The following is a 22,696-nucleotide window of genomic DNA, read 5'->3' on the forward strand; positions in this document are numbered from 1 at the left end:
AGGGAATATTCAGCACAGTTTCCAATGCAAATTTGATACCTCTGCCTAATATAAGTCTCTGTGCTTAATGAGAAATCCCTAAGTCATTAATTATCAGGTGTCACCACAATGCTTTTAAACAGCTGACATGCTTGGGACTCTCCTTACTGCTACTGTGGATTATTTAGGTTCTAGCCTGTCGTTTGGTGCTTCAGCACCATCTGCTGGTCCCAGCCCTCGTTCTAGTGGCTGTGCTGCTCTGCTGGTGTCACAGGGTACAGCAAGCCCAGGAAATACCCTCTGCATTGTCTGCTGCTCTGCTCCAAACCCTGCCCTGCCCACACCCTTCCACTGCACATTGAGAGGGATGGGGCTCCTGCAGAGGTCTGCATAGGCTTTCCAGGATGGTTTTCTCCAGGAACTGTTTCTACAGAGTCCAGTTTATTAACGTGGAGGTAGAGAAAAGGGAAAGGGCCACCACCTGAGGTGGACAACTTCAGTGTAGTGGCCTTTGCAAAGTGTGGTCTAGTAGAAGAAATTGCCATTTAGTAAGTGTGATTCTGGAAAATGAGTTTGAAATGTTTCTCTTCAAACACATACCTAGAGCATGATTTACTAAGTCAAGCTTTCTGTCTTTAACCACATAGAAATCGTTACTAAGTTTTCTTCCTGGTTGTAACTGTTGCCCATTTTAAGTGCATTTGGAAGGAAAACAATAAGAACACCATCCTAGAGTTATATGATTCAGAATTGAGGGCAGTCACTGTAAAGAAAATTCACTTTTATCTCCTAAAATTAACTGTTTTGAAATAGTGCATTACTGATGTGCTTTTATGTCTCTCTGAACATTCAAAAGACCAAATAACTGATTTAAATTTTTTTTTTCCCTGCTGTCTTGCAGGCATACAGTTGTCCCATGTGGGCACCCCATTCTTACCTGTACCCCCTGCACCAGGCCTATCTAGCTGCTTGTAGAATGTACCCAAACGTGTCCCTTCCTGTGTATCCACACAACCCCTGGTTCCAGGAGGCTGCTCCTGCTCAGAACGAAAATGAAACTGCACGACCAAACAGGCACTTTGCTGTCCAGACCGAGGCCAGGTCCAATGGTCAGATTCCACAGGTTGACAGATCTCCATCACTGCCTCTGATCATACCTTCAGCTCAGGTGACGGAAAGTCAAGGACAGGTCTGCGTCGAACCGGAGAATGCAGCGCAAGCTCTTCATGCGAACTACGAGGAGTCCCTGAGAGGGAAAAACGTGTTCCCACAGCCGCCCTTTGGACACAATCACTTTCTAGGAGCTGTTCCAATAGCACCTCCTTTCTTTCCTCACTTCTGGTATGGGTACCCAGTTCAGGGTTTCATTGAGAATTCAGTAGCGAGACCTAATCTTGTCTTGTCTCCTGAGGACAAAGAGGCAGCAGTTGGCACCTCTGCCAGCATGTACGTGGGCAAAGAATGCAGCCCTCCAGTTCCTGGAGTGAACTGTGTGGAGCAGCTCCAGAAAACCAACAGTGGCAGCGGCTCCAACACCGTCCCATTCCCAGTGGCTGCTGCAGGGACCCCGAAAGACACTTCGGCCAGGGCACCTCAGCTGGAGCCAACCTGTCCTTCGGCCGCTCCTAAGCAGAAAGCAGCCGGGCAGCAGCATCGCCCTCCACAGACACAGGGCCCAGAGAGGCCGACGGCAGGGCCCAGCACGCAGCCACTGCTGGCAGAACCTCCCAAAAATGAACTGAAACCCGGCACTCCTGGCCGGAAGGAGAGGCCTCCTAAAGGGAGAGAGTCCAAGGGCGTGGGGAATGTGCAGACGGAAAGCAGGGCCCAGAGAACGAGGGAGGAGAGCTCTGAAGATGACACCGAGGTTTCCGACATGCTGAGGAGCGGCAGATCCAAGCAGTTCTATAACCAGACTTACGGAGGAGGCAGAAGGCCCAGACCTGACAGGGGTTATTCCAGCAGGGGAGGATACCAGTTCCAAAGAAATGAGGAGGCCTGGAAAGGACCACCCAGCAGAAGCAGAGATGACGGCTACCAGTATCAGAGAAACTTTAGAGGGCAGCCATATAGGAACGACAGGAGAAGGGCAACACTGGGAGATAATCAGAGGGGGCAGCAAGCATAAAATGAGTGGATAATTGGAAAATTGAAGCAAAAAGTAATTTGAAGTAGCAGTTTAAAATCTTAATTTCTTTTTAGTGAAGTTCAATGACGTTTAATTTTGGGCTAATTTTTGGCAAGTAAAGACTAGGAGGATGTAAAGTCCTACCATAGGGTTCTTGGGGGGATTCTAGAGTTTGTTTGGCTTAGCAGTTTTTCTTCAATGTCAAATTAGGAAAAAAAAATAGGCTTAGTGTTTGATAATTTTTTTCCCCACAAAGGTTTCCGTTTGTGATAGAAGATGGGTATGTGCGTTTCCTAGAGTGACAAATGACAGCATTTGATGTGATCTAGATTCTAAAATTGACAGTAACATTGCACCAAATATAAATGTATATTTTATCATACAATGCCTTAGTTCTGAACTGAGCTAAAGGAATTCTCAGCCTACTGCACTGTTGTCTCTGATATGCTTCCAACCCAAAGGCCTTTCATCTCAAAAAGAAAAAAATATCTGTCAAACTTGAATGTTTCTCTTGTGTGTTACACGTATGGCAGCCAGCTAACCCTGTGTCTTAGGTATGTTGTATATAGTTCTTTTCATAATCATAGGGTATATTTTTGAATTTTAAAAAGCATTTATTTGTTGAAATCAAAATCAAGACAAGCAGTCAAGAATACCTGTGTATGAACTGATAAGAATGGCTGTTTCCACCATGAATTCTTCTTAATGCTGGTGTGACTAGAATGGTGCCTATGCCAACTGAATAATTACAAAGACAATAAAAATGTAGATGCTATGCATTTCCAAAATAATTCTGCATCTGTTATAATAGCAGAAGTTTTTTTAATGCCACTTTAACACTAATGCACTGACAAATCCTAGATATTTTGTGAGGAGATGCATAAAGTACATGTTACATTTTTTAAGTTTGTACGATTGAGCTACTGTTCAGTATTCTTTTGTTGTTGCACTGTTGATGTTTTGCATGTACAACTCCTTGCTGGAACTACTTTTAAAAGCAAGAATGGAGAGTCTCAGTGTGCTCTGCTCTTCCCTACAATTCAGAAGAAAGTGGCTTCTGCCTTATATTTTTACACTGTGTCAGAGTTCTGATGCTGTTTCTTCTGAGCCCAGTTACGATCTCCGCAGTGTTCCTGTTGCCTTTGCAGTCTGGATGTTCAGCTGTCCAGGCTCGGAGAGTGCAGTGTGCACAGTATTCACTCAGCTCTGTTGCTCTGTAAAATTGAACTGTTGTGTATATTTTTATATCTCTGTATACAGTAGTGTAGGTGACGGTACCCATTCATTGTGTCTGAGATTGTACACCCTTGGTGCAGAAACCAGAGTGATAGTTACATGATAAAGAGTTTGTTTTCAGATGCATGCTATGTATAAAACCTAATTAAAATAAATGTTTTGTCTTTTCACTTGCTTTCTAAATTATATGTATGTATTTAAACCTGTTGCAATGGCATTAAATGAAATGTTGTTCTTAAAGGGCCAGTTGTAGTAAGCAGCAGAATGATGAACAGCATATGGCAGGCAGCAAACCAAAAGAAGCCATTTGGAGTCTTTGTTCATAGGGGTAGGGGGCATGCTGGAGGCTTTTTAAATTTTTCTTTTTTTAATCTAAATACTTTTTCATTCAGGATTTCAAAAGAGGCAATCTTCACTTTTTCAGGTTGGGAATGAAGCAAGCACGGAGGGATTTAATTGTTGTTACCATTGTGATTCTCTGTATTTCAATTCCTTTCAAAATCATAGAAGGCTGCTTGTTGAGTTTACTGATGAATTTTAAACTCTAGCTCTATCCCAAATTTGTGCAGTAGTCACTGAACTAATCATTCTGTCATAGAGCACCTCATTCATCACAAGCTTTGTTGCAAGAATGAAGCCAGTAACACTTCCTTACAGAAATCTGCTGGGAAACACTGGGGAAGAGAGGCATGGCAATAACTGGGAGGGATATGCTTTTAGAATTTGCATTTAAAAAGAAACTTCTTTCACCTGGGCCTACAGTGCCTTGCTACTCTAGGATAGTGAAGGATGGGAAGGTGTAGGTGTATTTTCTCTGATGCTGATCAAGTAAATCTGGTTTCCTCTCTTGCTGAAGGAGTAGTAGTAGACTGATTGGCCCAACCGCTGGCCTGTGGCAAGATGTTTTAGATTGCAGGATCCTCCTGTTAATAGATGTAATATTCAGCATATAGTCAGCTGTGACACACAGCTGAGCCACATCTTTGTCCATATTACAACTGATTCAGAGAAGACTGCACAGCTCCAGTCCAAAGGGAGTTAAGCTGTGCAGAAGAGAACACGTTTAGTCAGCCGTTGGAAGTTTTTGTCTGAGCAGTGCAGTTGTGTAGGGCTCTTGTGCTCAGCACCTGCAATTCAGAGTCCCTGTGCTGCTGTAGTACAGGGGCATTGCTGTCACAAGGCAGAGGGAGGCAGTGTGTATGTAATGCTCAGTACTGCCAAGGTCGTGAAATAACCATGTTGCTAACACACAGAATGGCAAAAATCCAAAATTACCTCCACTCCTTTCTGTAGCTTCTGAGGCAAAAACTTAAACAAGGACCAAAGCCATGTCTTCTCATCATGTTTTTCACATGTCAATGAAGGAATAAAACTGCTGAATGAAAAATACCCTTCCTTCCGTTTAAGACACATAGCTGAAAGTTGTTTTTTCACATGTCTGCTTAAGTAAGCAGGAACCTTTAAATTTTCCTTCTGGCTCCCTGAAGGACCTTATTGTCTAGGGAACTAAGTTTTTAACAAGGTTTCTTTAACTTTTTTTTCTTTTTTGTCATAATAAGGATCAAAGCTTTTTACTTTATGAAAAATTCCTGTATCTTAGCCTTATAAAAACTTAATGGAAGAGTGAGATGGATAGATGGAAAGAATGTTCATATTCTTTAGGATTATTTCACTGCTTATTTTCATCTCACTAGGTCTGAGAACATGTACAGGGACAGATGATTAAAAAAAGGTGTAGCTACCTTCAGCGTGGGAAAAGGGTGTGTGACATCATATAAACATACACACATCTGAATTAGTAATTGAAGAAATTCTGCAGTGTCACAAGTTAGGTGGGTATTTTATTTTTGAAACCCTCAGCCAGAGAGTCAACCTTTTTAAAAGAGGAGTCGCTCTTGTAGCATGACATTCTTAGTAAACTTCCCTCTTATACAGAAAACAGCTTCAAAGATTTATTTTAAAATGAGGAAGTTCAGTCAGTACTTGGTACATGAGTAGGATATATTGAATTGAAAACCTCCCTTAAATTTTGAAAAATCAGGAGACCCATTTGCACAATTTCAAGGTGGTCTATTTTGAAATTATTACACTGAAAATAGGGCTGTGTCACCAAAATATAGAAAGTGGCAGTTTTACTCAGACTAGGATGTTTACTGCAACTATCTCAGATGTTAAATGCAGCAAGAGATTTTAAGCTCCAAAAGATTAATTGTTCTAAAACCTGATCTGAGCCATCTCATCACAGCTGTTTAGATTCCAATATGCATGTCTAGATGCCAGTTAAAAAGATGCTGGGATTCAATATTTAGTCATCCAGGAAGAAGTAGTTTCCACTCTTCTTTTGTTCCACATCCTTGGGAAGAGAAAAAAGGTCACCATTACTTGAAGCAGTCTTTGGCAGACTTGAACATAACTGAAATAAAATATACTTATCTAAACTCCTTTCTGCTTCCCTTATTACTCTTACCAGTTTCACATGCTGTTTTTCCAGCACAGCAGAACTACCCTGTCAATCTTCATTTTGTTCCATATTTTAAAATCTGGCTTTGTACCAAACAACCATGGCTCTTGTACTGCAAAGGTGCTCCTCTCTTACCTTAATGGAATTGAGTTTGTTTATTCTTGGTCTGTAATTGTTGGGGTCTCTTCTAAAAGTGATTTCAAGCTGAGATAAAAACTTATTCATTCCAGCCAAAAGAGTCTGTGGACTGTTGAGACAGAAGAATATTTTAGCTATATTTTCAGAAATTTTATATCCTACAATTACAGGCAACTTTGATCTCCATCCTGAGCTCACTCAGGTCTGGAAATGCAAATATGAGCTGTATTTGACATACCACGACATGCTACATTTCTAGTCAAACCCTATTTCTAATGCTGCTGGAAAGATGAGAGCAGTATCTCATTGTGGCTTCCAGCTATGACCTTTTTTTTTTTATTTTGTATCTACAAAGTGTGTGCTGGCACACTTATTTACATTCAAGGAAACAAAGACCCGGCACTTGCACCGTAAGCAAAATCTAACAAAGATCATAACATAACTTTCCAAATATCTGTGAATGATTGTGGTTTTTGAATTCCAACATGTGTGTTCTTGGAAGGAACACCGCCAGGGTAGCAGGGGATTGCCATGGCAGACCAATGTGTTTACTTCATCTACCTTGTGCCAAGTACTCACTGTTCTAAAAGCCTGTTTCTGATAACGCTGCTCATCAAAAAGTCTCTGTAATCTACATGAAATTATTTACAGGAACAAAAGTAGATATCAAAAGGGACAGCTCTGAAAGAATAAAACGATGCAAAATGCATGCTGACGTCAAGACTTGCCCTTCACTACATCTGCACAGAGGTACCATACATATATATATATATATATATATACACACATATATATACATACATATATACATATACACACACACTTTTCAGAAGGGTAGTTTACAGTTGGTACTTTTTTCATTCCTTGATCTCTTCTGATTGTTATTTAGCCATCATGCAGTTGCTTAAGGCTGGTCTGGTTTTTGAGGGTTTGGTTATGTTCCTCAAACCTGCCCCAACTCTGGCTTAGGCAGCCTGTAGGTAAGGATGAATCCCATTTTCTGTTCCATGTTTTAAACAAAAAGTCAGAACCCTCAGGACAGTCCTAGATGCAGCTTTAATTTCCACAGGCAGGGATGACAATCTTACTTAGTAATCCCAACAAATCTCTTACCTGTTTGCCAGTGTGTTCTTGGAAGGAATGCCATCAAAAACAATCACACGATCAGCAAGATATGTAGCCATGATAAAATCATGTTCTACCACAAAAGCTGTTTTTTTAGCATGGAGAATGAAACTGAAATGAGGGGAAAGAAGAAAAGAAGAGAGAGTAGTGTGAATTCATTGTAATACTACCATGCAAGTTTCAGTTCCTTGCCCAGCAGGTGCACTCACCGTTTAATGACTCTGGCAGCCATCAGACGCTGTTCAGAGTCCAGATATGCTGAGGGCTCATCAATCAGATACACATCTGCAGGTTTACCCAGACAAAGGGCTAACGCCACACGCTGCAGCTCACCACCAGACAGTGTCTGAACCTGGTGGGGTGGGGGGAAACAAGGCCATGCTTAGTTCACCTACAGGTTGAGAGTTAGGACAGTGAGGATGTTGATTCAAGCAATTAATACCTCCTGGTCAATGATGTTTTCTATCTGAAGAGGTTTCATCACGTCAGTTACAAACTGGGGGTGTGTATAGGCATCTCTGATCTTCTCATGCAGCAGCTGACGGACACTTCCCTAGCAAAAGGAAAATGGTGCCATTCAGTTTTATGGTCCACAAGAAAATGAGCAGAAACAGAATAAAAAAAAATATATCTAAATAGATACAGATATAAAATAGGCACAAAATAATTTCTGTGTGTTTTGTAGCAAACACGATACTTAATAAATAAGGCTGAAACGTACCGTAGATTTAGGGCTGATTTTCTGTGGTTTGTAGCTGACATTTAGGACTGGGACCTCACCTATAAAAAGACAAAATTAATAATGTAAACAAGAGAATTTCCAGTATCCTTAGAATAGGTTTCAGCTTGGGTGCAACACATTACCTCCTTCATCAGGTGTAAGTCTTCCTGCAAGCATTCGGATAAACGTTGTTTTGCCAGTTCCTAAAATAAAATAAAATACAAGTTACATATTAATTACTTTTTAGTAATTTAGACCTCTAACAAGTCACTGATACAACAACAACTAAGACTACTTAATAAAGAATATATTTTAAAATTAGACTGCTTTGAGAATCCCTATATTATCTTCCAGCAGTAGACAGCACTAAGAGATATCTTAAAACTGCCACCTAAGTTTTTAAACCAGGGTAGGTAACAAACATGGTGGCACTGTTAACACTCAATAACTTCACATTCTTGCTAGTCAGGGGGATCATGCTGTGATATCTTCACTAGGAAACAAGCAGCTCAACCTGTCTCAAACCTAGTAATTTTGAAGCTGGGCTCCCAAAATTAAGAAGGGCTTTTAGGAGCATATTCAGGGCTGGAAAAGCAGTTTCCAACATAAATTGCACTTACCATTTTCCCCTAACATCACCATAATTTCAGAATCAGTGAATTCTCCAGCTACTATGGATAGTTCAAATTCTCCCATCTTTTTTTTCATTCCTGGGTATTTGTACATACACATCTTTTTAACCTCTTCTTCGTTAGCTGTCTCAGCTACTTTAAATACCAGAGATGCATCTCGAAACCTTAGATTTTCTGTTGGAACATAGCCATCTAGGAAAATATTTATGCCTATGATGGGAGGAAAAAAGATCATTAAAAGAGGTCTGCAACAAAGTAAAACAAGATGAATTTCAACTCCTGGCTGCAAATTCCTTTCAGATAATGAGAATGCTGGATTTTTAATGCTATGTTAAAAGAAGCAACAAGACCTCTTCTTTTAAGGTGTGCACAATGCAAATTGAATGAAGAAGAGCCTTACTAAACTACAGAATGGCTGGAGCAGCTCTTCCTGAAAACTCACAGTTAGTGATGTGTGTGGGGTTTAAAGGAACTCCTGCTGTTGGGCTCACTCTCTCAAAGCCAGTTTTTACTGAGTCTCAGTACTACAAGTGGGGTCAATTCAGTTGAACACTACGTACCTCTGTACTGTGCAACCTCTCTCCTGCCCTTTCTCTACTACTTACAGGGTCGTTTGTGTAACTCCACTGTTTACAAAACACCTGCAAGTATCAAAATTATGTCCATAGCAAGTGAAAATGAAGGCTTTTGGGTTGAGTTACAAATTAAGTATCATGTAATACAGAAATTCTGCAAAAAATCAAAGTTTTTTCATTGCTGAACTGTAACAGGAAGAGGACATGTTTATATAGCAGAAAATTGGCATTTTGCTGTCTTTTTTGGGGAAGTTTATAAAGAGAAATATGGCAAGAATTACCTTCTCTTACGCTGAAAGGCATGGTAACCACACCATAAGCACTTGGCACACCATACAGGCAGCAGATAAAGTCAGAGAGATAATCTAACACACTTAGATCATGCTCTACAACAATAATGTACCTGAAAAACAAAGCCAGAGAGATGCTTTTTTACCTCAATGCAAAACATTTTTCTTTCTTTTTTTCTTACTCTAGTCTTGCATAAAGAAGAGCTATCAACATTTTTAGTTAATATTGTTTCTTCACTTTATACTAATAAAGGAGAGAGTTCAAATCTCTCACAGGCATTTTTTAAACTGTCAATTAACTCGTGAATGATAAATTTAAGGTCCATCCTCAATGTGAACTGGCAGCTTCTTTATGTACATTAAGTGGAAGGATGTTGATTGATTTGAGTGAAAAATATTTAGCACATTTTAAGAAAATAAAAATCTTTGTGAGAAAGGGATAAGACAGCAATATTCACGTGAAACGTAACCACGAATGTTTTCCCATCCTTATTACAAAATATTGAAATGGGACAAGAAACTACAGGAAGTAAGTTTCCAAAATGCAAAAGAATAGAATATTACTGACTTGGAATATCTGAAACATCTGTTAATGTACCATACTGAGAAGTGAACACTTCTGAGGGGATGGACTGGATGTTTGTTCCCTCTGTAAGCAGTCATGCATTAGTACACCTGAAGCTTGTATTTACCTGTCAGGGTTTATGAGGGACCGAATCGTAATGGCAGCCTTCAAGCGCTGCTTGACATCCAAGTAGCTGGAAGGTTCATCAAACATGAAGCTAATCCCAAAAGGAAGAGTGAAGTCTTAGTGAATGCAAACTTTCTACTTATTCAAGCATAATATTAACATTTCAACCATTAAGTCAATGGAAATAAAAAATAATCATTAAGCTGAGAAAGGGAGACAAAAAATGAGAATTGTGCACACCTGCCTTTGTTCTCTGTAGATTGCCACTTGAAAGTGAGTTAAGTATTACTTTCCAAAAAGTTATGACAAAGTTATCAAAAGTTACAAGAATCAACAGTTAGGATTCCCATGCACTCACTCTGAGTTACCTTACATTTAATATGAACTAAAAAGTGCAAAAATACTTTAGAAGACTGGAAGGACATTTTCCAAAAAGAGAAAACTGAACAAGGAAACCCACTTGAAATTCACACCAACCAATCAAAAAACAGCAGCCCAAGCAGAACAAAACCAACCAGCCAAAAATTCACAAAAACAAGAAAAACCAAAACCCTGTAACTCTTCTGGATCTTGCTTTCTTGGTCCCAAGAAGTCAGGAAACAACAAAGATTAGACAGTAATTTCCTGCTTGCAAGACAGGAGAGGAGGGACTCAAGTTCTAAGAGGTGGGGAAGCAGCTGTACCTTTCTCATTCAGAGAGGCTAAGGGAGGTGTGCTGTCCAACAGGATCCATTTAGGGGGGGTTAGGGAGAGGTTATGAGGTTGTGATGCTGAAATCTAACACTGGCTTCTGAAATCAGCTATTTCCACTTGGATAAATAGAAGTACACAGAATCCAGAGATAACACATGAAATAAAAATGGCTTTCAGCTGATGAGCTGGCAGAATTTTTAAAAATAATTTTAAACATTATTTAATAATTTTTAAATATACTTCAATATTTCAAACAAAATATTATTGTTAAGAATAAGTGGAAATTTGAGGACCATATTCTGAGACAGATTATTACAAGCAATGTGTAACAGAAGTAAATTAAACATACATATCAGCCTTCTGAATGCAAACAACTGCACAAGCAAATCTCTGAAGTTCTCCTCCTGAAAGGTCCTCAACATTTCTTTCTTTCAGGTGTGTTAAGTCTGCAAATAAGTGATTAATTTTAGGTCTGTGATAACCAACACAACAATCCATATTTTTATTACCTACAGAAACATGTATAAACATAGCAAACATTCTACAGAGAGGGAAAGAAAACAGAAGGAGAATAAGCATTCACTTTATACAGCATCAGTATCATACTGCTAATACTAAGTCATAGCAAGCTATGGCTTCTCTGCAGCATTAGCTGCATGGCTGCTTCTTATCATGAGGGAGGATTACATTTCTATTTCTTCTTCCACCACACTGGTAGAGATTTCTGGCCCTAAAAAGAAACCATACTAGTTCTGAAAGTGCTTCTTGTCAGACTTGGCTGGAGAGTTCTGATTTTCAGGAAAATCAAGTTCCTCAAATCTTACAGGAGATGGGTGAAGCAGGTATTTTCTAAGCAGCTTAATGAACACATTTCAAGAATAGGCTGTGTCACTAATAAATTAAGTGGGACTCAAAGCCCACATTCTTGGTGACACAATGGCAGCCCCACCTTCATTACCCAGTTCTACCAAAACCAATCCCATTGTGAATTTAGCAACAACTAAATTTAGTAACAACTACATACAAAACACCTACAAAACATTACTAGGGCTGGACTATGCAGATGTTCTTATTAATTGTATTAATCTCAGAAGTCAGTGTTATTCCCACTAAAATTAGATACCTACAAGCTTTTGGGGGGAGTATGGTATATTAGGATAACATTTTTTACATGCAGTGTAAAAAGGGGGATGCTCAGATTTTGCCACATTTGTGAGCAAGCAAGAGCAGCAGATGTTAAGTGGAATTTTTCCAGATTTAAAAATAAGCACTTTCTACTATGAAATAGAAACTGCATTAGATTCTGTTAACTAGAATGTATCAACTAGTTTGCCACCAGAAAGTATTATTTGTGTTATTTACATTACAGCCTGGCTTTACACTAAAGCACCTTTACTTTTTGTCTCTTTGAGTTGGTATAATTTACAGATTCTATCATAGTATGGTAACTTGATTGTTTCAGGAAATATGAGCTTCTCAAATGCTTTAAAATTTGACTGTAAAAAATTACTTACCAAGCTGCTGACACACAACAGTTTGTGTCTTAGTTTCATCCTTCCTATCCAGAATTGATCCCACTGTTCCCTGCATGATAAACAATAAAAACCCAAACCAACATTAAAAATTTCAAACAGTTCTGAATTATGCTGCTAAATAAAACCTTTAAACACATAAGAAGTACTACAGAAGAAGCTCCCAGCTGAAATGTCTCACCTTTGCAGCTTTAGGGATCTGGTCCACGTACTGAGGTTTAATGATAGCTTTAAGGTCATCTTCCAGGATCTTGGTAAAATAATTCTGTAATTCAGATCCTCGGAAGTAAGTCAAAATTTCTTGCCAGTCAGGTGGATCCTGTGACAAAATTAAAGCCTGGGTTTACTTATACCATTTAAAAACATAATAAGAAATCCTAATTTCAAATTCCAATCAATAAGGCAAATAGAATATGATTTAAAGAGAACACAACAAAAAAAATCCACAAAAGCATTCTAAAAACAAATTTTAGAGACCTCCTTTTTCCAGGTTTCACTAACCTTCAAAAAAAAAAAAATTTGCACAGCTAAGAAGCTACTGAACTGAAACAACTTCATGGGAAAAATGACAGCATGGATTAGTGTAACCACACTTATTAGCTATCTGATACAGCTAATCCAAAGGAAAAGGACTGGAATGATAAAAGCACAAACTAGCACAGAAGATGCAACAAATCTGGTAATTTTCTCTGCTTCTAGCAAACATTTTCAAGGAAACAGAAGGAAAAAAAACCAAAGGAAAAATGACAAATTGAAAAAAACCCAAACTGTTCAGAGCAATTGCCCAGGAAAAAGTCCCCCCCTTGCACACTGTACTATTCTGAGGGGTGCTGAGTTAATTACTTTGATGATAAACAGTATGGAATCAGACTGACACAGTCATATTTCCAAACCAAGCAAATACACAGAGGAAATGCTTCATCAGTTTTGGAGCAGAAGCAACATGGAAGATTCAATTCATACCACGTGTTTCTGTGGTCATACTGATATGGCTCCTTCACAGCAAAGTCTGATTTTGGAAGCATGGTAATTCAATTAAGTACACATTCAGAAAGTCAAAAGTTTTGCTATTTCTGCAATACTACCACCTGAAACAAGAAGTCCACAAAATAATATAAACAAAACTTGAAAGAGAATGTAAAATGTAGCTGGGAAATGACTATTTCTTTGCAGCTTTAGGTAGCAGCCATGACTGAACAGTTTTTTAAAACTTTACTCTTTCAAGCAAAGAAACTGCTGAAGAAAGTGTCCACACACTTGTTCTTACAAGTGCTTCTTGAAGGACAGAAGTGTACATCAGAATTCAATTGTCCCTGTGCAATCTGAAGGTAAGAAAGTAACATCTGAAATACTGATAAGAGGAGTCCTAATAGTTATTATTTATGCCTTTTCTCTAATGTATTCACTCTTTGGACTAGTGCTAGGTAAAGAAGCCCTTGTAAAATATTTTGCTCACTGGCTGCAGTTTGACTTGGAGTAAACATACAGAAAAAAGGATTACAAGTACCAGCAGATTACAAGTTATTTTAAGTCTGGTTCTCAGAAAGTCTTATTTCCAAGGATACATGGTAAGTGCTCATAGGCACTTGAGCTGTTCAGATAAAAACAAAGGTAACTTATAAGAAACTTCAGTACTTGGGCAATGGAAATCCCTGATGGGAACACGTAAATTATGCAGGGAAAAAAATGTGACATTTTTTAAAGACTGGTATTAAAACCACCCCAAGCCCATAAGTGTGACTTCAAGAAACCTACCTCTGATTTTTATCTTTTGTGAGCTACAATTACAATTAGTACCCTTATCTTTCTTGAGAGATAGACACAATTTGCAAGAAGGCCCTTGTTAGCAATAACCTTCTACTACTGGTCCTGTGTGGAGTAGGTCACTGGCTGTCAACAGTCAAAGTGCCAACATCCCCACAAATCTACCACATTCACAGATACAAACATTCAGTCCAAAAAAATAAACAGCTATCTAAAATGCTAACTCTATTTTATTGCTGATACATACATCATATTTTCCAAGATTTGGCTTCTGTTTCCCTGCTAAAATTTTCAAGGCAGTTGATTTTCCAATACCATTGGTTCCAACCAATCCCAGTACTTCACCTGGACGAGGGATAGGCAACCTGTACAAAACATTGATAAGTTTGTGTTGCATTTATGCCATCACACATCAACATTTAGTGGGCAAGTAAATGTTGCCACCCATTTTCAGACCTTCTGATTGTTACAGCCTCTGTTAACTTGCAAATATCTAACCCAAATCATATCAAATTTCTTAAAAATAGAAGAGCATAAGAAATACCTAAGGGCAGTCTGTTTTTAAATAGGGGCTCTGTAAAATAATCCCTAACACTAATTTATTTCATTATAATACTTTTTAATAAGAAAAATGTAGTTAACATTCTAAAAGGAAGCTACTGGGGTAAGAACCAAGAACGCTTTGATGTGCACTACGTTTATACTATCAAAAACTTGGATTTTTTGTCTCTTTGGTATCAGAAAAATAAAATACCTGTGAAGTTTGAAGGCATTGGCACAGTATCTATGTGTTGTTTCTTTCTCCAGGTTGCTAGGTAAGTTAACAATTGACAAGGCTCCAAAAGGACATTTCTGGAATTGAAATAAATTATAGATTATTAGTGCACACATTTTATTAACAAAAGCCTATGTTTTGTACTGCACCCAGTTGTACATTTACATTTTTAAATGGACCTCTACCAAATTTCCTTTACATGGTCAACCTGCCAAGAAAGTTCTGTACCACATTTTTCAAATTAGTAGTCTGCAATTTAGACTGTCAGACTACACTACAAATAAGGCACACTGCATATATTCTCCACCCTTCTCAAAAAAAATCTTTCTGCTGCTAATTGTCTACAGACACAAACAAAAAACCCAAACAAAGCCAAGCAAAAACAAAGCCACAAACAAAACCCACACCTTGCAACCCAACCAGTTCAGTCAAGTGACCGTTCTTCACTTTCTATAATCAGTAAGTTAACTTGGTCTGATTAGTACAGGAAAGAAAACCGCTTTTTGAAGTTACAGTATGCATTGCTAAATATAATAGAAAAATAAGGAAAAAATAGCACTTTAAATAAAGCTGTTTAATTTTTACCTTGATGCAAATACCACAACCAATACAAAGTGTTTCTGAAATCCATGCTATTTTGCTCTGTGATGTGACTTCTATGCAAAGTTTTCCTGGTGAAAAAAAAATTAAGATAAGATCAGTAAAGTTTCTGGTGAATCATAATTCCTGCCTACTAAATTCCACAGAGGAACTTGTAACTGATGAACGTTCACTGAAGCTTCAGATTACCCAAAGGTATGAAAAGTGTCATTATTACTAAAAAGTGTTGATGCTTTTAGTGATATTTCTAAAGGCTTTATTAAAAAAAAAGCTTGAATGATACACAGAAATCTATCAGTTACAAAAAGCTCATTCCTCCGAGTGGAACTGATTTAAAAGGTCTCCAATGGCTTCAATACCTTGTTACATTGTCTCTTACCCATTCGAACCACAGGACAACTCTTCTTGCATTCCTGCCGACATTTCTTTGGCTTACATTTGTCATGGTTGACTATAGCAATTCTTGTTAATTTGTCTGCCATAATGCACAATTTAGGGTTAAACACAAACACCAATTATAAGGAGTAGTGGGAGTCTTCCAAACCTTAAAGAAAAAGAAAAAAAACCCCATAAGAGACCAGGTTACTGACAGCACAGAGAACAGACGTATCTAATCTAAGTTATTACTAGCAGAGTGCAGAGATGAAAAATTCAAAATTATTGTGGTTTTTTTCCTCCTTTAAGCAACATGGCAAACAGCAAAGTTAGAAATACAAATAAGAAGGGTACTGATGTGTAGATAACTGCACAAATTTTTAACATCATCTTTCCATCCCATTACTATTTTTCCAGAGTAAAAATAAAATTGTGATTTATCTGAAAATGGATTTGTTTCCAAAAAAGCACACTGTAGTAATAACAAAAGAATCTAGACAACTCCAAATTTTAGTTTTACAAGTTGCCTGGTATAAAGCACCCTTCTTCACACTGTCAAATTCTGACTACAACTATTACTCCAAGGATTTGATTAGAATATACATTTATAAACTGTATGCCAATATTCTGTATGAAAAGATTAAAACAGTGTAAAATGTAAATCAGTTTTCAAAGTGGAAACTTGTAATTGAGTATAAAAAGTAAACCAGGCAATGTGAGCAGACATTCATGATGATGTTTGATTCTTTAATCTTGAGTTTCATTAGTATCTGAATAACTACAGTTACCTTCTGCATTTCCCATTAGGTATCAATACCTATAAGAGGCTTCAATAAAAATAAGTAAAATTCTTTATAAAGAACATAGAAAGGCTCTGCAAAGGGATCTGGCCAAGCTGGATCAACGGGGATCATGAGGATCAGTAAGGCTAAGTGCAGGGTCCTGCCCTCAGGTCATAACGACCCCAGGCAGTGCCACAGGCTGGGGAAGAGTGTAAGGAAAATTGCCAGGTGGAAAAGGACCTGGTGACAGAACACGAGCCAGCTGTGCCCAGGTGGCCAAGAAGGCCAAGGGCATCCTGGTCTGGATCAGTGTAATGTGGCCAGCAGGAGCAGGGCAGGGATTGTCCCCCTGGAGCTGGCAGAGCCACACCTTGAGTGCTGTGTCCTGTTCTGGCCCCTCGCTAAAGAAAGTCACTGAGGGGCTGCAGCGAGCCCAGGAAGGGTCTGGAGCACCCGTCTGAGGAACTGCTGGGGGAGCTGCAGATGTTTAGTCCAGAAAGGGAGGCCCAAGAGAGCCCTTCTCACTGTCCACAACTGTCTGAAAGGAGGAGGACGGGGCTCTACTTCAAAATAACAAGACACAGGACAAGAGGAAACAGCCTCAGATTTCACTAGGGGAGGTTTAGATTGGATGTCAGGAAAACTATCTTTGCTGAAAGGTGCACAAACGTTGCAACAGGCAGCTCAGGAAGTGGTTGAGCCACCGTTCCTGGAGGCATTTAAAAGACATGCAGATGTGGCCCTCAGGGACACAGGTTAGGAGCCAGCACTGGGTTAATGGCTGGACTCAATAATCTTGGAGGTCTTTTCCAACATCAAAAACTCTATAATCTGTGGATACAAGATGATTAAATATTCCTGAAATCACAAATAAATGCATGCTAAGAAGTGAAATGATGCCTTGTACTCCTCTCTATAAGCCCCTCTTTGCAATGTATATTGACAAATACTGGATTGTAATGGGACTTTGTACAGCTGCAGCAAATGGAGGGAAGGGCAGGGGATTTTAAATTTAAGTCTTGACAGACAAAAAAAGGTGGAATGTGTTTTAAGGTACATTTCTATTTTGTTTACTATATTCACTCATAATAATGAAAATAACAATAGTAATGACTTTTATCTTCCTATGAACAAGACACACCCAAGGACAACTCCCTCCAGCTCCAGAAGAACAAAGACAACTGACTTATGAGGCCCTTGGAAGATTTTAAGATATTGCAGATGACTTTTTTTTAAAATAAATGCCATAAAGTACAAAGCATTTCCATCTCACTAAATAAAGGGATGGCAGCTCTACGGATGATGCACGTTCAAAATCATTTCAATGCAGTATCAGTAGTTCAGTGATATAACTGGGAAGGAGTCTGGAAATACTTCAGATTTCCACACAGTGCAAAGGTGCAGCTGCATCCAAAGGATTCCAACATTTTTAATGAAGGGAAGTTTGTTTTCAGATGTCCAGCTCATCTTTGCTTCACCAAACAAAAGCATCCTGCAGTGGTTTACAGACTGTATTTACTACATATGGCTATTGGATGAAGAAAGGTCGTGACTTGCAGATTCATGAAGGACGCAAGAATAAAATGGGTGTAGGGCACATTTATCATGTTAAATTCTACTTTTCTATAGACTTCAGTTGGAAAGACTCCTCCAGATATTACTGCAATATCTGAAAGACGAACATCCAACAGCAAAGGTCAGAAAAGCTGATGTTATTGTATCCTTAAATCCATTACTAACATAGGTACAAGTATTTCAAGTGGTTCCTTTAAAAACTGGTAGTCTTATTCCTTTATTCAGTTTCCAAAGTATTTTTAAGCTAATGTCAAAAGATATTCTTCATCACCTATAAATGAATGTAACTATTACTCACCCTGCCAACCATATTGTGGCAGTTTTGACTTACATTTCTTTTTTTTCCTTTACTATTTTAAATATCCTAAGCCAGAAAGTCCTATTAACAAAGCTGACGTTTTCAAATAAATGACTAAATATAAGAAAAAAAATTAAAAGATATTCAACACTTCTGTATTGTCAGACCAGACTAACAAAGTAGGGCTGAACATTGAAATTGCACCCATAGACCAGGCAAACAGGCATGGAATAACGAGTCTGCAGTTCTCACTTTAATACATCAGGAAACAACAAACTGAAAGCCTTATTTTTGAAGGCTATAAAGGTGCTTTATTCAGGGTAATTTTCTTGGGGACAGATACTGGATGTTGTCATTACTTCAAATAAAGATACATTCTTTGGGAAGACATCCCAGTGCCTTTCACTAAAATCCTGCCATTTACAGTGCAGAGAGTATTTGGGGGTGAATCATACTCTCTGTTTTCTTTTCTCAGGCCCTTTCTCCTAGGCCTGAGCAGACAGGCACTGTGGATCTTCCACCTGAGCTGCAGGCAGCAGTGAACCAGTTCTGTGGGTTGCCCCAGAAGCAAACCTGCTGTGCCTGAAGCAGGCTGCCCTCCCCAGCCCCCAAACCCTGCTCCAAGTTCAGCCCCGACATCTCCCCTCAGCCACCTGCCCCTCCAGCCGGGGATTAGCCTGAAGCTCCACAGCAGGAGAGTGGGACAGGGCTGCTCTCAGCCACCAAGGCAAATATGGCTTGAAACAAGCAACTCTTGCCAAGTTCCTCAGCAAGCTTTCCACAGTCTTGGCGGGATAATGAGACTGAAGTTTACACTCACTGCTGAATCAGACTGTGGTTGGTAAGCAATGAAATACCAAGTTTAGGTATTTTTCTAACTCTACTTACTTGGGAAAATGCCCATGTAAGTTAGAATGTAACTTACACGAAAATGCCCAATCTGTGGTGGATAGTTTTGAAAGGGTCAGTGAATTAAGCAGGTACACTAAGCATTTATTAGAGTATGTGGAGGGGGAAATAGAAGCAATGAAGCAGCATGAAGACACACACTCCTCCCACTCTGCTCCCATCTATGTGACAGAAGTGTCAGTTTATCCAAAACTCTCTAGTGGTCTTAACCATTTTCAGAAAAAAAAAAAAGAATTGTGACTCCTGGAACTTCTGTAGTATTTCCAGAACTGTGCTGATACCTACAATGACAACTGTCCACAAAAGAAAATAATAATATCTACTTAGAACTCAGAAACAAATAAACTGTCCAAAACCAGAGTGAACTCAAGTTACATATTTACATCCAGCTAGCTGAGTGGCATTTCAATTAACATATGGAATAGTATGGTCTGATTCCAAGGCACAGATGCAGAACTCTCAGGAGACTGAACACAGACCAGTAACATTACAGTACAGCACACCAGTAACCAAGCAGTGCAGTCAGCACTTCAGGGGCAGGAGAAACTGGTACTCAGCTTTTGACTTCATGACTGTGCTTCTCTTTTCCATATCAAGAAGAACAGCATAAAAAAACAGAGTATGAAAATACTAATTTGCTACTAACTACTATGGTAAAGAGCTGTTTACAGGTATTGAATGATGATGGTGTGGCAGCAGAAAATCTTCCCAGAATGGACTGGCAACACAGGTGAAGGAAGGAGAGAATGACTAAAAACTGCTGGCTAGAGAAAAAAGAAAATGTAAAAACCCTGTCAGTATCATTCATTAAAGCCAAAAGCTGCCCATTACCTTCAATTACGTAATTTAATACAAAAAATGAAACATGTCTAAAAATAAGACACCAAACATGTTATCACAAGCATTCTAGGTCAGCTGTGTTAGACTGTCTGACCAGCTGCTGTACACCCTGACACACCAGATTACAAAGAAAAAAAAAAAAGTTGCTCACATGCAGACCTTGCTATCTGTCACAGAAGGCAACAGCAGTGTACAATCTGTAGAACACGTGCAATGTGCTTGCATTAATAATACTTATTTCTTTCACAGGCTTTAGAGCTAAATTATAATTTACTATGTCAAGGCAATTATGACTGAGAAGGATTTGTAATTGCACTGAATTATTCAGGCTTAAACAAAGAAAAATTTAAACATTAAAAGTAAATGAAGGCTGAAACAGAACCAGAAACCATTCAATGAAAGTTCAGAATTGTGCCATGCTTTAGTCACTTTGCACAAGTGAACACTTTATAACATTACACTGCATCAAACCTCAGAGAGAAATGCTGTGGAAAGAACTGAGGATGAGCTGCATTTCCAGCTGCCATTGAAATCAAGCTGAAGAATTGCCTCTCAGTTCCATTGCCAATGGACTACATACAGTCAAAACCATAAAAGCCAAGAACTAGAATACCCAAAGAAAACTGAAATCAAAGGTAAAACAGGTTTTCAAACTGCATATAGGAGATCACTACATCTGTAAGTATCAAAGCAGAAATAGTAAATGATACAAGAACTAGTCTATGCTTAAGGTTTTCACATTTGTTTTAGAAACTGAGGCAACGTAAAAAAAGAAGTTTAGACATGCCCCAATTTCCCTACTGTATTAAATCATTATGTTACTCATAAGACACGACATGAATAAGAAAATATGTTAACATGAAAGCACATGGTCGAGTATACTGACGCTGCAGAACGAGTGGGTGTGTTCAGCTTGTGCTGAGCAGTATTAATTATCACTCAATCTTTAACGTTTCCCCTTAACATGAAGTGAAATGCATGAGAACGAACCCATGAATTAGCAATCTAATGAAACTAATGAAAGTATTTCATGACCACTGGTTTAGGACTGCAGTTTATGGAAGGAACCACAGCAGGGAAACTTAAATTAGGGCGTGCAAACTGTCACAGGAACTTGCAGGTGAAGTATCCAAGTGCATTCCAGGCAGGAAACACCACCATGGTCCTTGAGGAAAGCCCTGCCGACTCCTTCTTTTGTTTTTCGCAGCAAAGGGCCTTACCCCGCTATCTTACCGCACCTGCAGGAAGGCTCCCTCTCCTCACCGCCCCACAAGCGCCCACGTGGATACCAGCTTCCCTCAAAAGACGGCAAAATACGGCCTTCCCCCCACTTCCAGGAGGAAGTTCCCCGTTTTCATAGGAGCAAAATGCCGGCGTTCCCTTTCCCAGAGCCAGGCCACCGCCGCCAGGCGAGGATCGCGCGCTGCATCCACAGGGAGCCATTCCCGGGAGCAGCGGCAGCAGCGCCGGCGCTCCCCGAGCCCGGCTGGCGCCGACCCGGGCCGGCGGGGATGACGTACCGCGTGTGCGGCAGCGCCGGCCGGGCCGTGCCCACGCCGGCAGCGAGCCGCGATCCCCGCAGCCTCCGGCCCCGAGGCCCGGCCGGGGCGCGGTCGAGCCGACCCTTCTCCCACGGCGGCAGGGGCGAGGCCGCCGCCCGGGCCGAGCAGCACGAGGAGCGCGGCCCGTTCCCGACCGCCTCCATGGCGGTGCGGGCGGTGGGGGTTCCCGCCGGCGTTACCTACCGGGAGCTGTGAGGGGGCGCGGCGGGGCCGGGGCCAGCAGGGCTGGGAAGGCGCGCGGCGCCCTCGCGCCGCGGCGGGGGCGGGGGGGGAACGGGGGGGACGGCGCCCGGTGATCCCGCGCGCGGGCCCGCGCGCGCAACGTGCTCGCGCCGCCGCCGCCACCCGGCCAAGATGGCCGTCGGGCCCGGGGGGGCGGGGCCTGGCGCGCGCCACGGGGAGGAGGGGAAGGGAGGGAGGGAGGAAGGGCGGCCCTCGCCAGGGACAGCAGGGAAGGGGAGGGCAGGGAAGGAAGGGCGGCCCTCCTCACCATGGAGACCTAGAGCGCGGCCGGGCGCAGGGAGCGCTGCCTCCCGCGGCGGGTCGGGGCGCCCGAGCTCCCCGAGCCCGCCCTGCGAGCGGCGGCCCCGCTCCGAGGGGAGCTGCCGGGCGCGTTCCCAGGACAGGAGGGTCTGGCTGGCCTCTGCCTCCGCGGGGTACGTGGTGACGGGCAGCAGCAACAGATAGACCGGGTGCTTCCCTTCTCAAGGAAAGGTGCTCCGTTCCCCTTCTCGACCGCGGTTTCGGCATTAGGAACGGAGCTCCAATATCGGGAATTGATACAACGCGAAAGGTACCACGATGGAATGGTCTTGCTAGCCTTTACCTGCCCTGGGCTGCGTGTCTTCTGCACCTGGACCACTACGTGCTTTCATTCCCGTCGGGAAGAACTGTCATTCTCCTTCGGGAGCCCATCACCTCACTAAGGATACCACCCCCAATAATGATCGTGCCCACGGACTGCTCCCGCACAGCGGGTGCCACGACCCCCAGGTCTTGCTGGCCTCTACCTGCC

At 40.8% G+C, this 22,696-nt stretch overlaps 3 protein-coding genes across 13 annotated transcripts in view; 2 read left to right on the top strand and 1 right to left on the bottom strand.

The window, feature by feature from the left end:
• OTUD4 (OTU deubiquitinase 4) overlaps positions 1–3,513 on the top strand; it is a 28,302-nt gene extending 24,789 nt beyond the window's left edge. For all 9 annotated transcript variants that reach the window (XM_064416750.1, XM_064416752.1, XM_064416755.1 and 6 more), the window contains one exon: positions 881–3,513. In XM_064416750.1, the coding sequence (XP_064272820.1) occupies positions 881–2,107 (1,227 nt within the window). In that variant the 3' untranslated portion in view covers positions 2,108–3,513. The remainder of the gene's footprint in view (positions 1–880) is intronic.
• Positions 3,514–5,164: 1,651 nt separating this feature from the next.
• ABCE1 (ATP binding cassette subfamily E member 1) lies at positions 5,165–22,651 on the bottom strand. 2 transcript variants are annotated; one of them, XM_064416764.1, is made up of 18 exons: positions 22,508–22,651; positions 15,720–15,884; positions 15,326–15,411; positions 14,720–14,817; positions 14,213–14,330; positions 12,383–12,520; positions 12,184–12,253; positions 11,019–11,115; positions 9,978–10,067; positions 9,277–9,398; positions 8,409–8,630; positions 7,932–7,991; positions 7,789–7,847; positions 7,510–7,620; positions 7,277–7,419; positions 7,056–7,178; positions 5,940–6,051; positions 5,165–5,696 (listed from the first exon to the last, which is right to left on the bottom strand). In XM_064416764.1, the coding sequence occupies exons 2-18, from the start codon at positions 15,820–15,822 to the stop codon at positions 5,649–5,651; spliced, it is 1,800 nt and encodes a 599-aa protein (XP_064272834.1). In that variant the 5' UTR covers positions 15,823–15,884; positions 22,508–22,651; the 3' UTR covers positions 5,165–5,648. The 2 variants fall into 2 exon arrangements, with proteins under 2 accessions (XP_064272834.1, XP_064272833.1); XM_064416763.1 differs by lacking the exon at positions 22,508–22,651 and adding an exon at positions 21,865–22,033.
• Positions 22,153–22,696, top strand: part of ANAPC10 (anaphase promoting complex subunit 10) — a 171,007-nt gene continuing 170,463 nt past the window's right edge. Inside the window, exon 1 of one of the 2 annotated variants that reach the window (XM_064416772.1) lies at positions 22,153–22,337. The gene's annotated coding sequence lies outside the window, so the exon portion shown is untranslated. Of the gene's footprint in view, positions 22,475–22,696 lie in introns of both variants that reach the window. The other variant, XM_064416769.1, reaches the window with a different exon arrangement.

Source organism: Passer domesticus, chromosome 4, assembly GCF_036417665.1.
Source record: "Passer domesticus isolate bPasDom1 chromosome 4, bPasDom1.hap1, whole genome shotgun sequence".
NCBI classification, from domain to species: Eukaryota; Metazoa; Chordata; class Aves; order Passeriformes; family Passeridae; genus Passer; species Passer domesticus.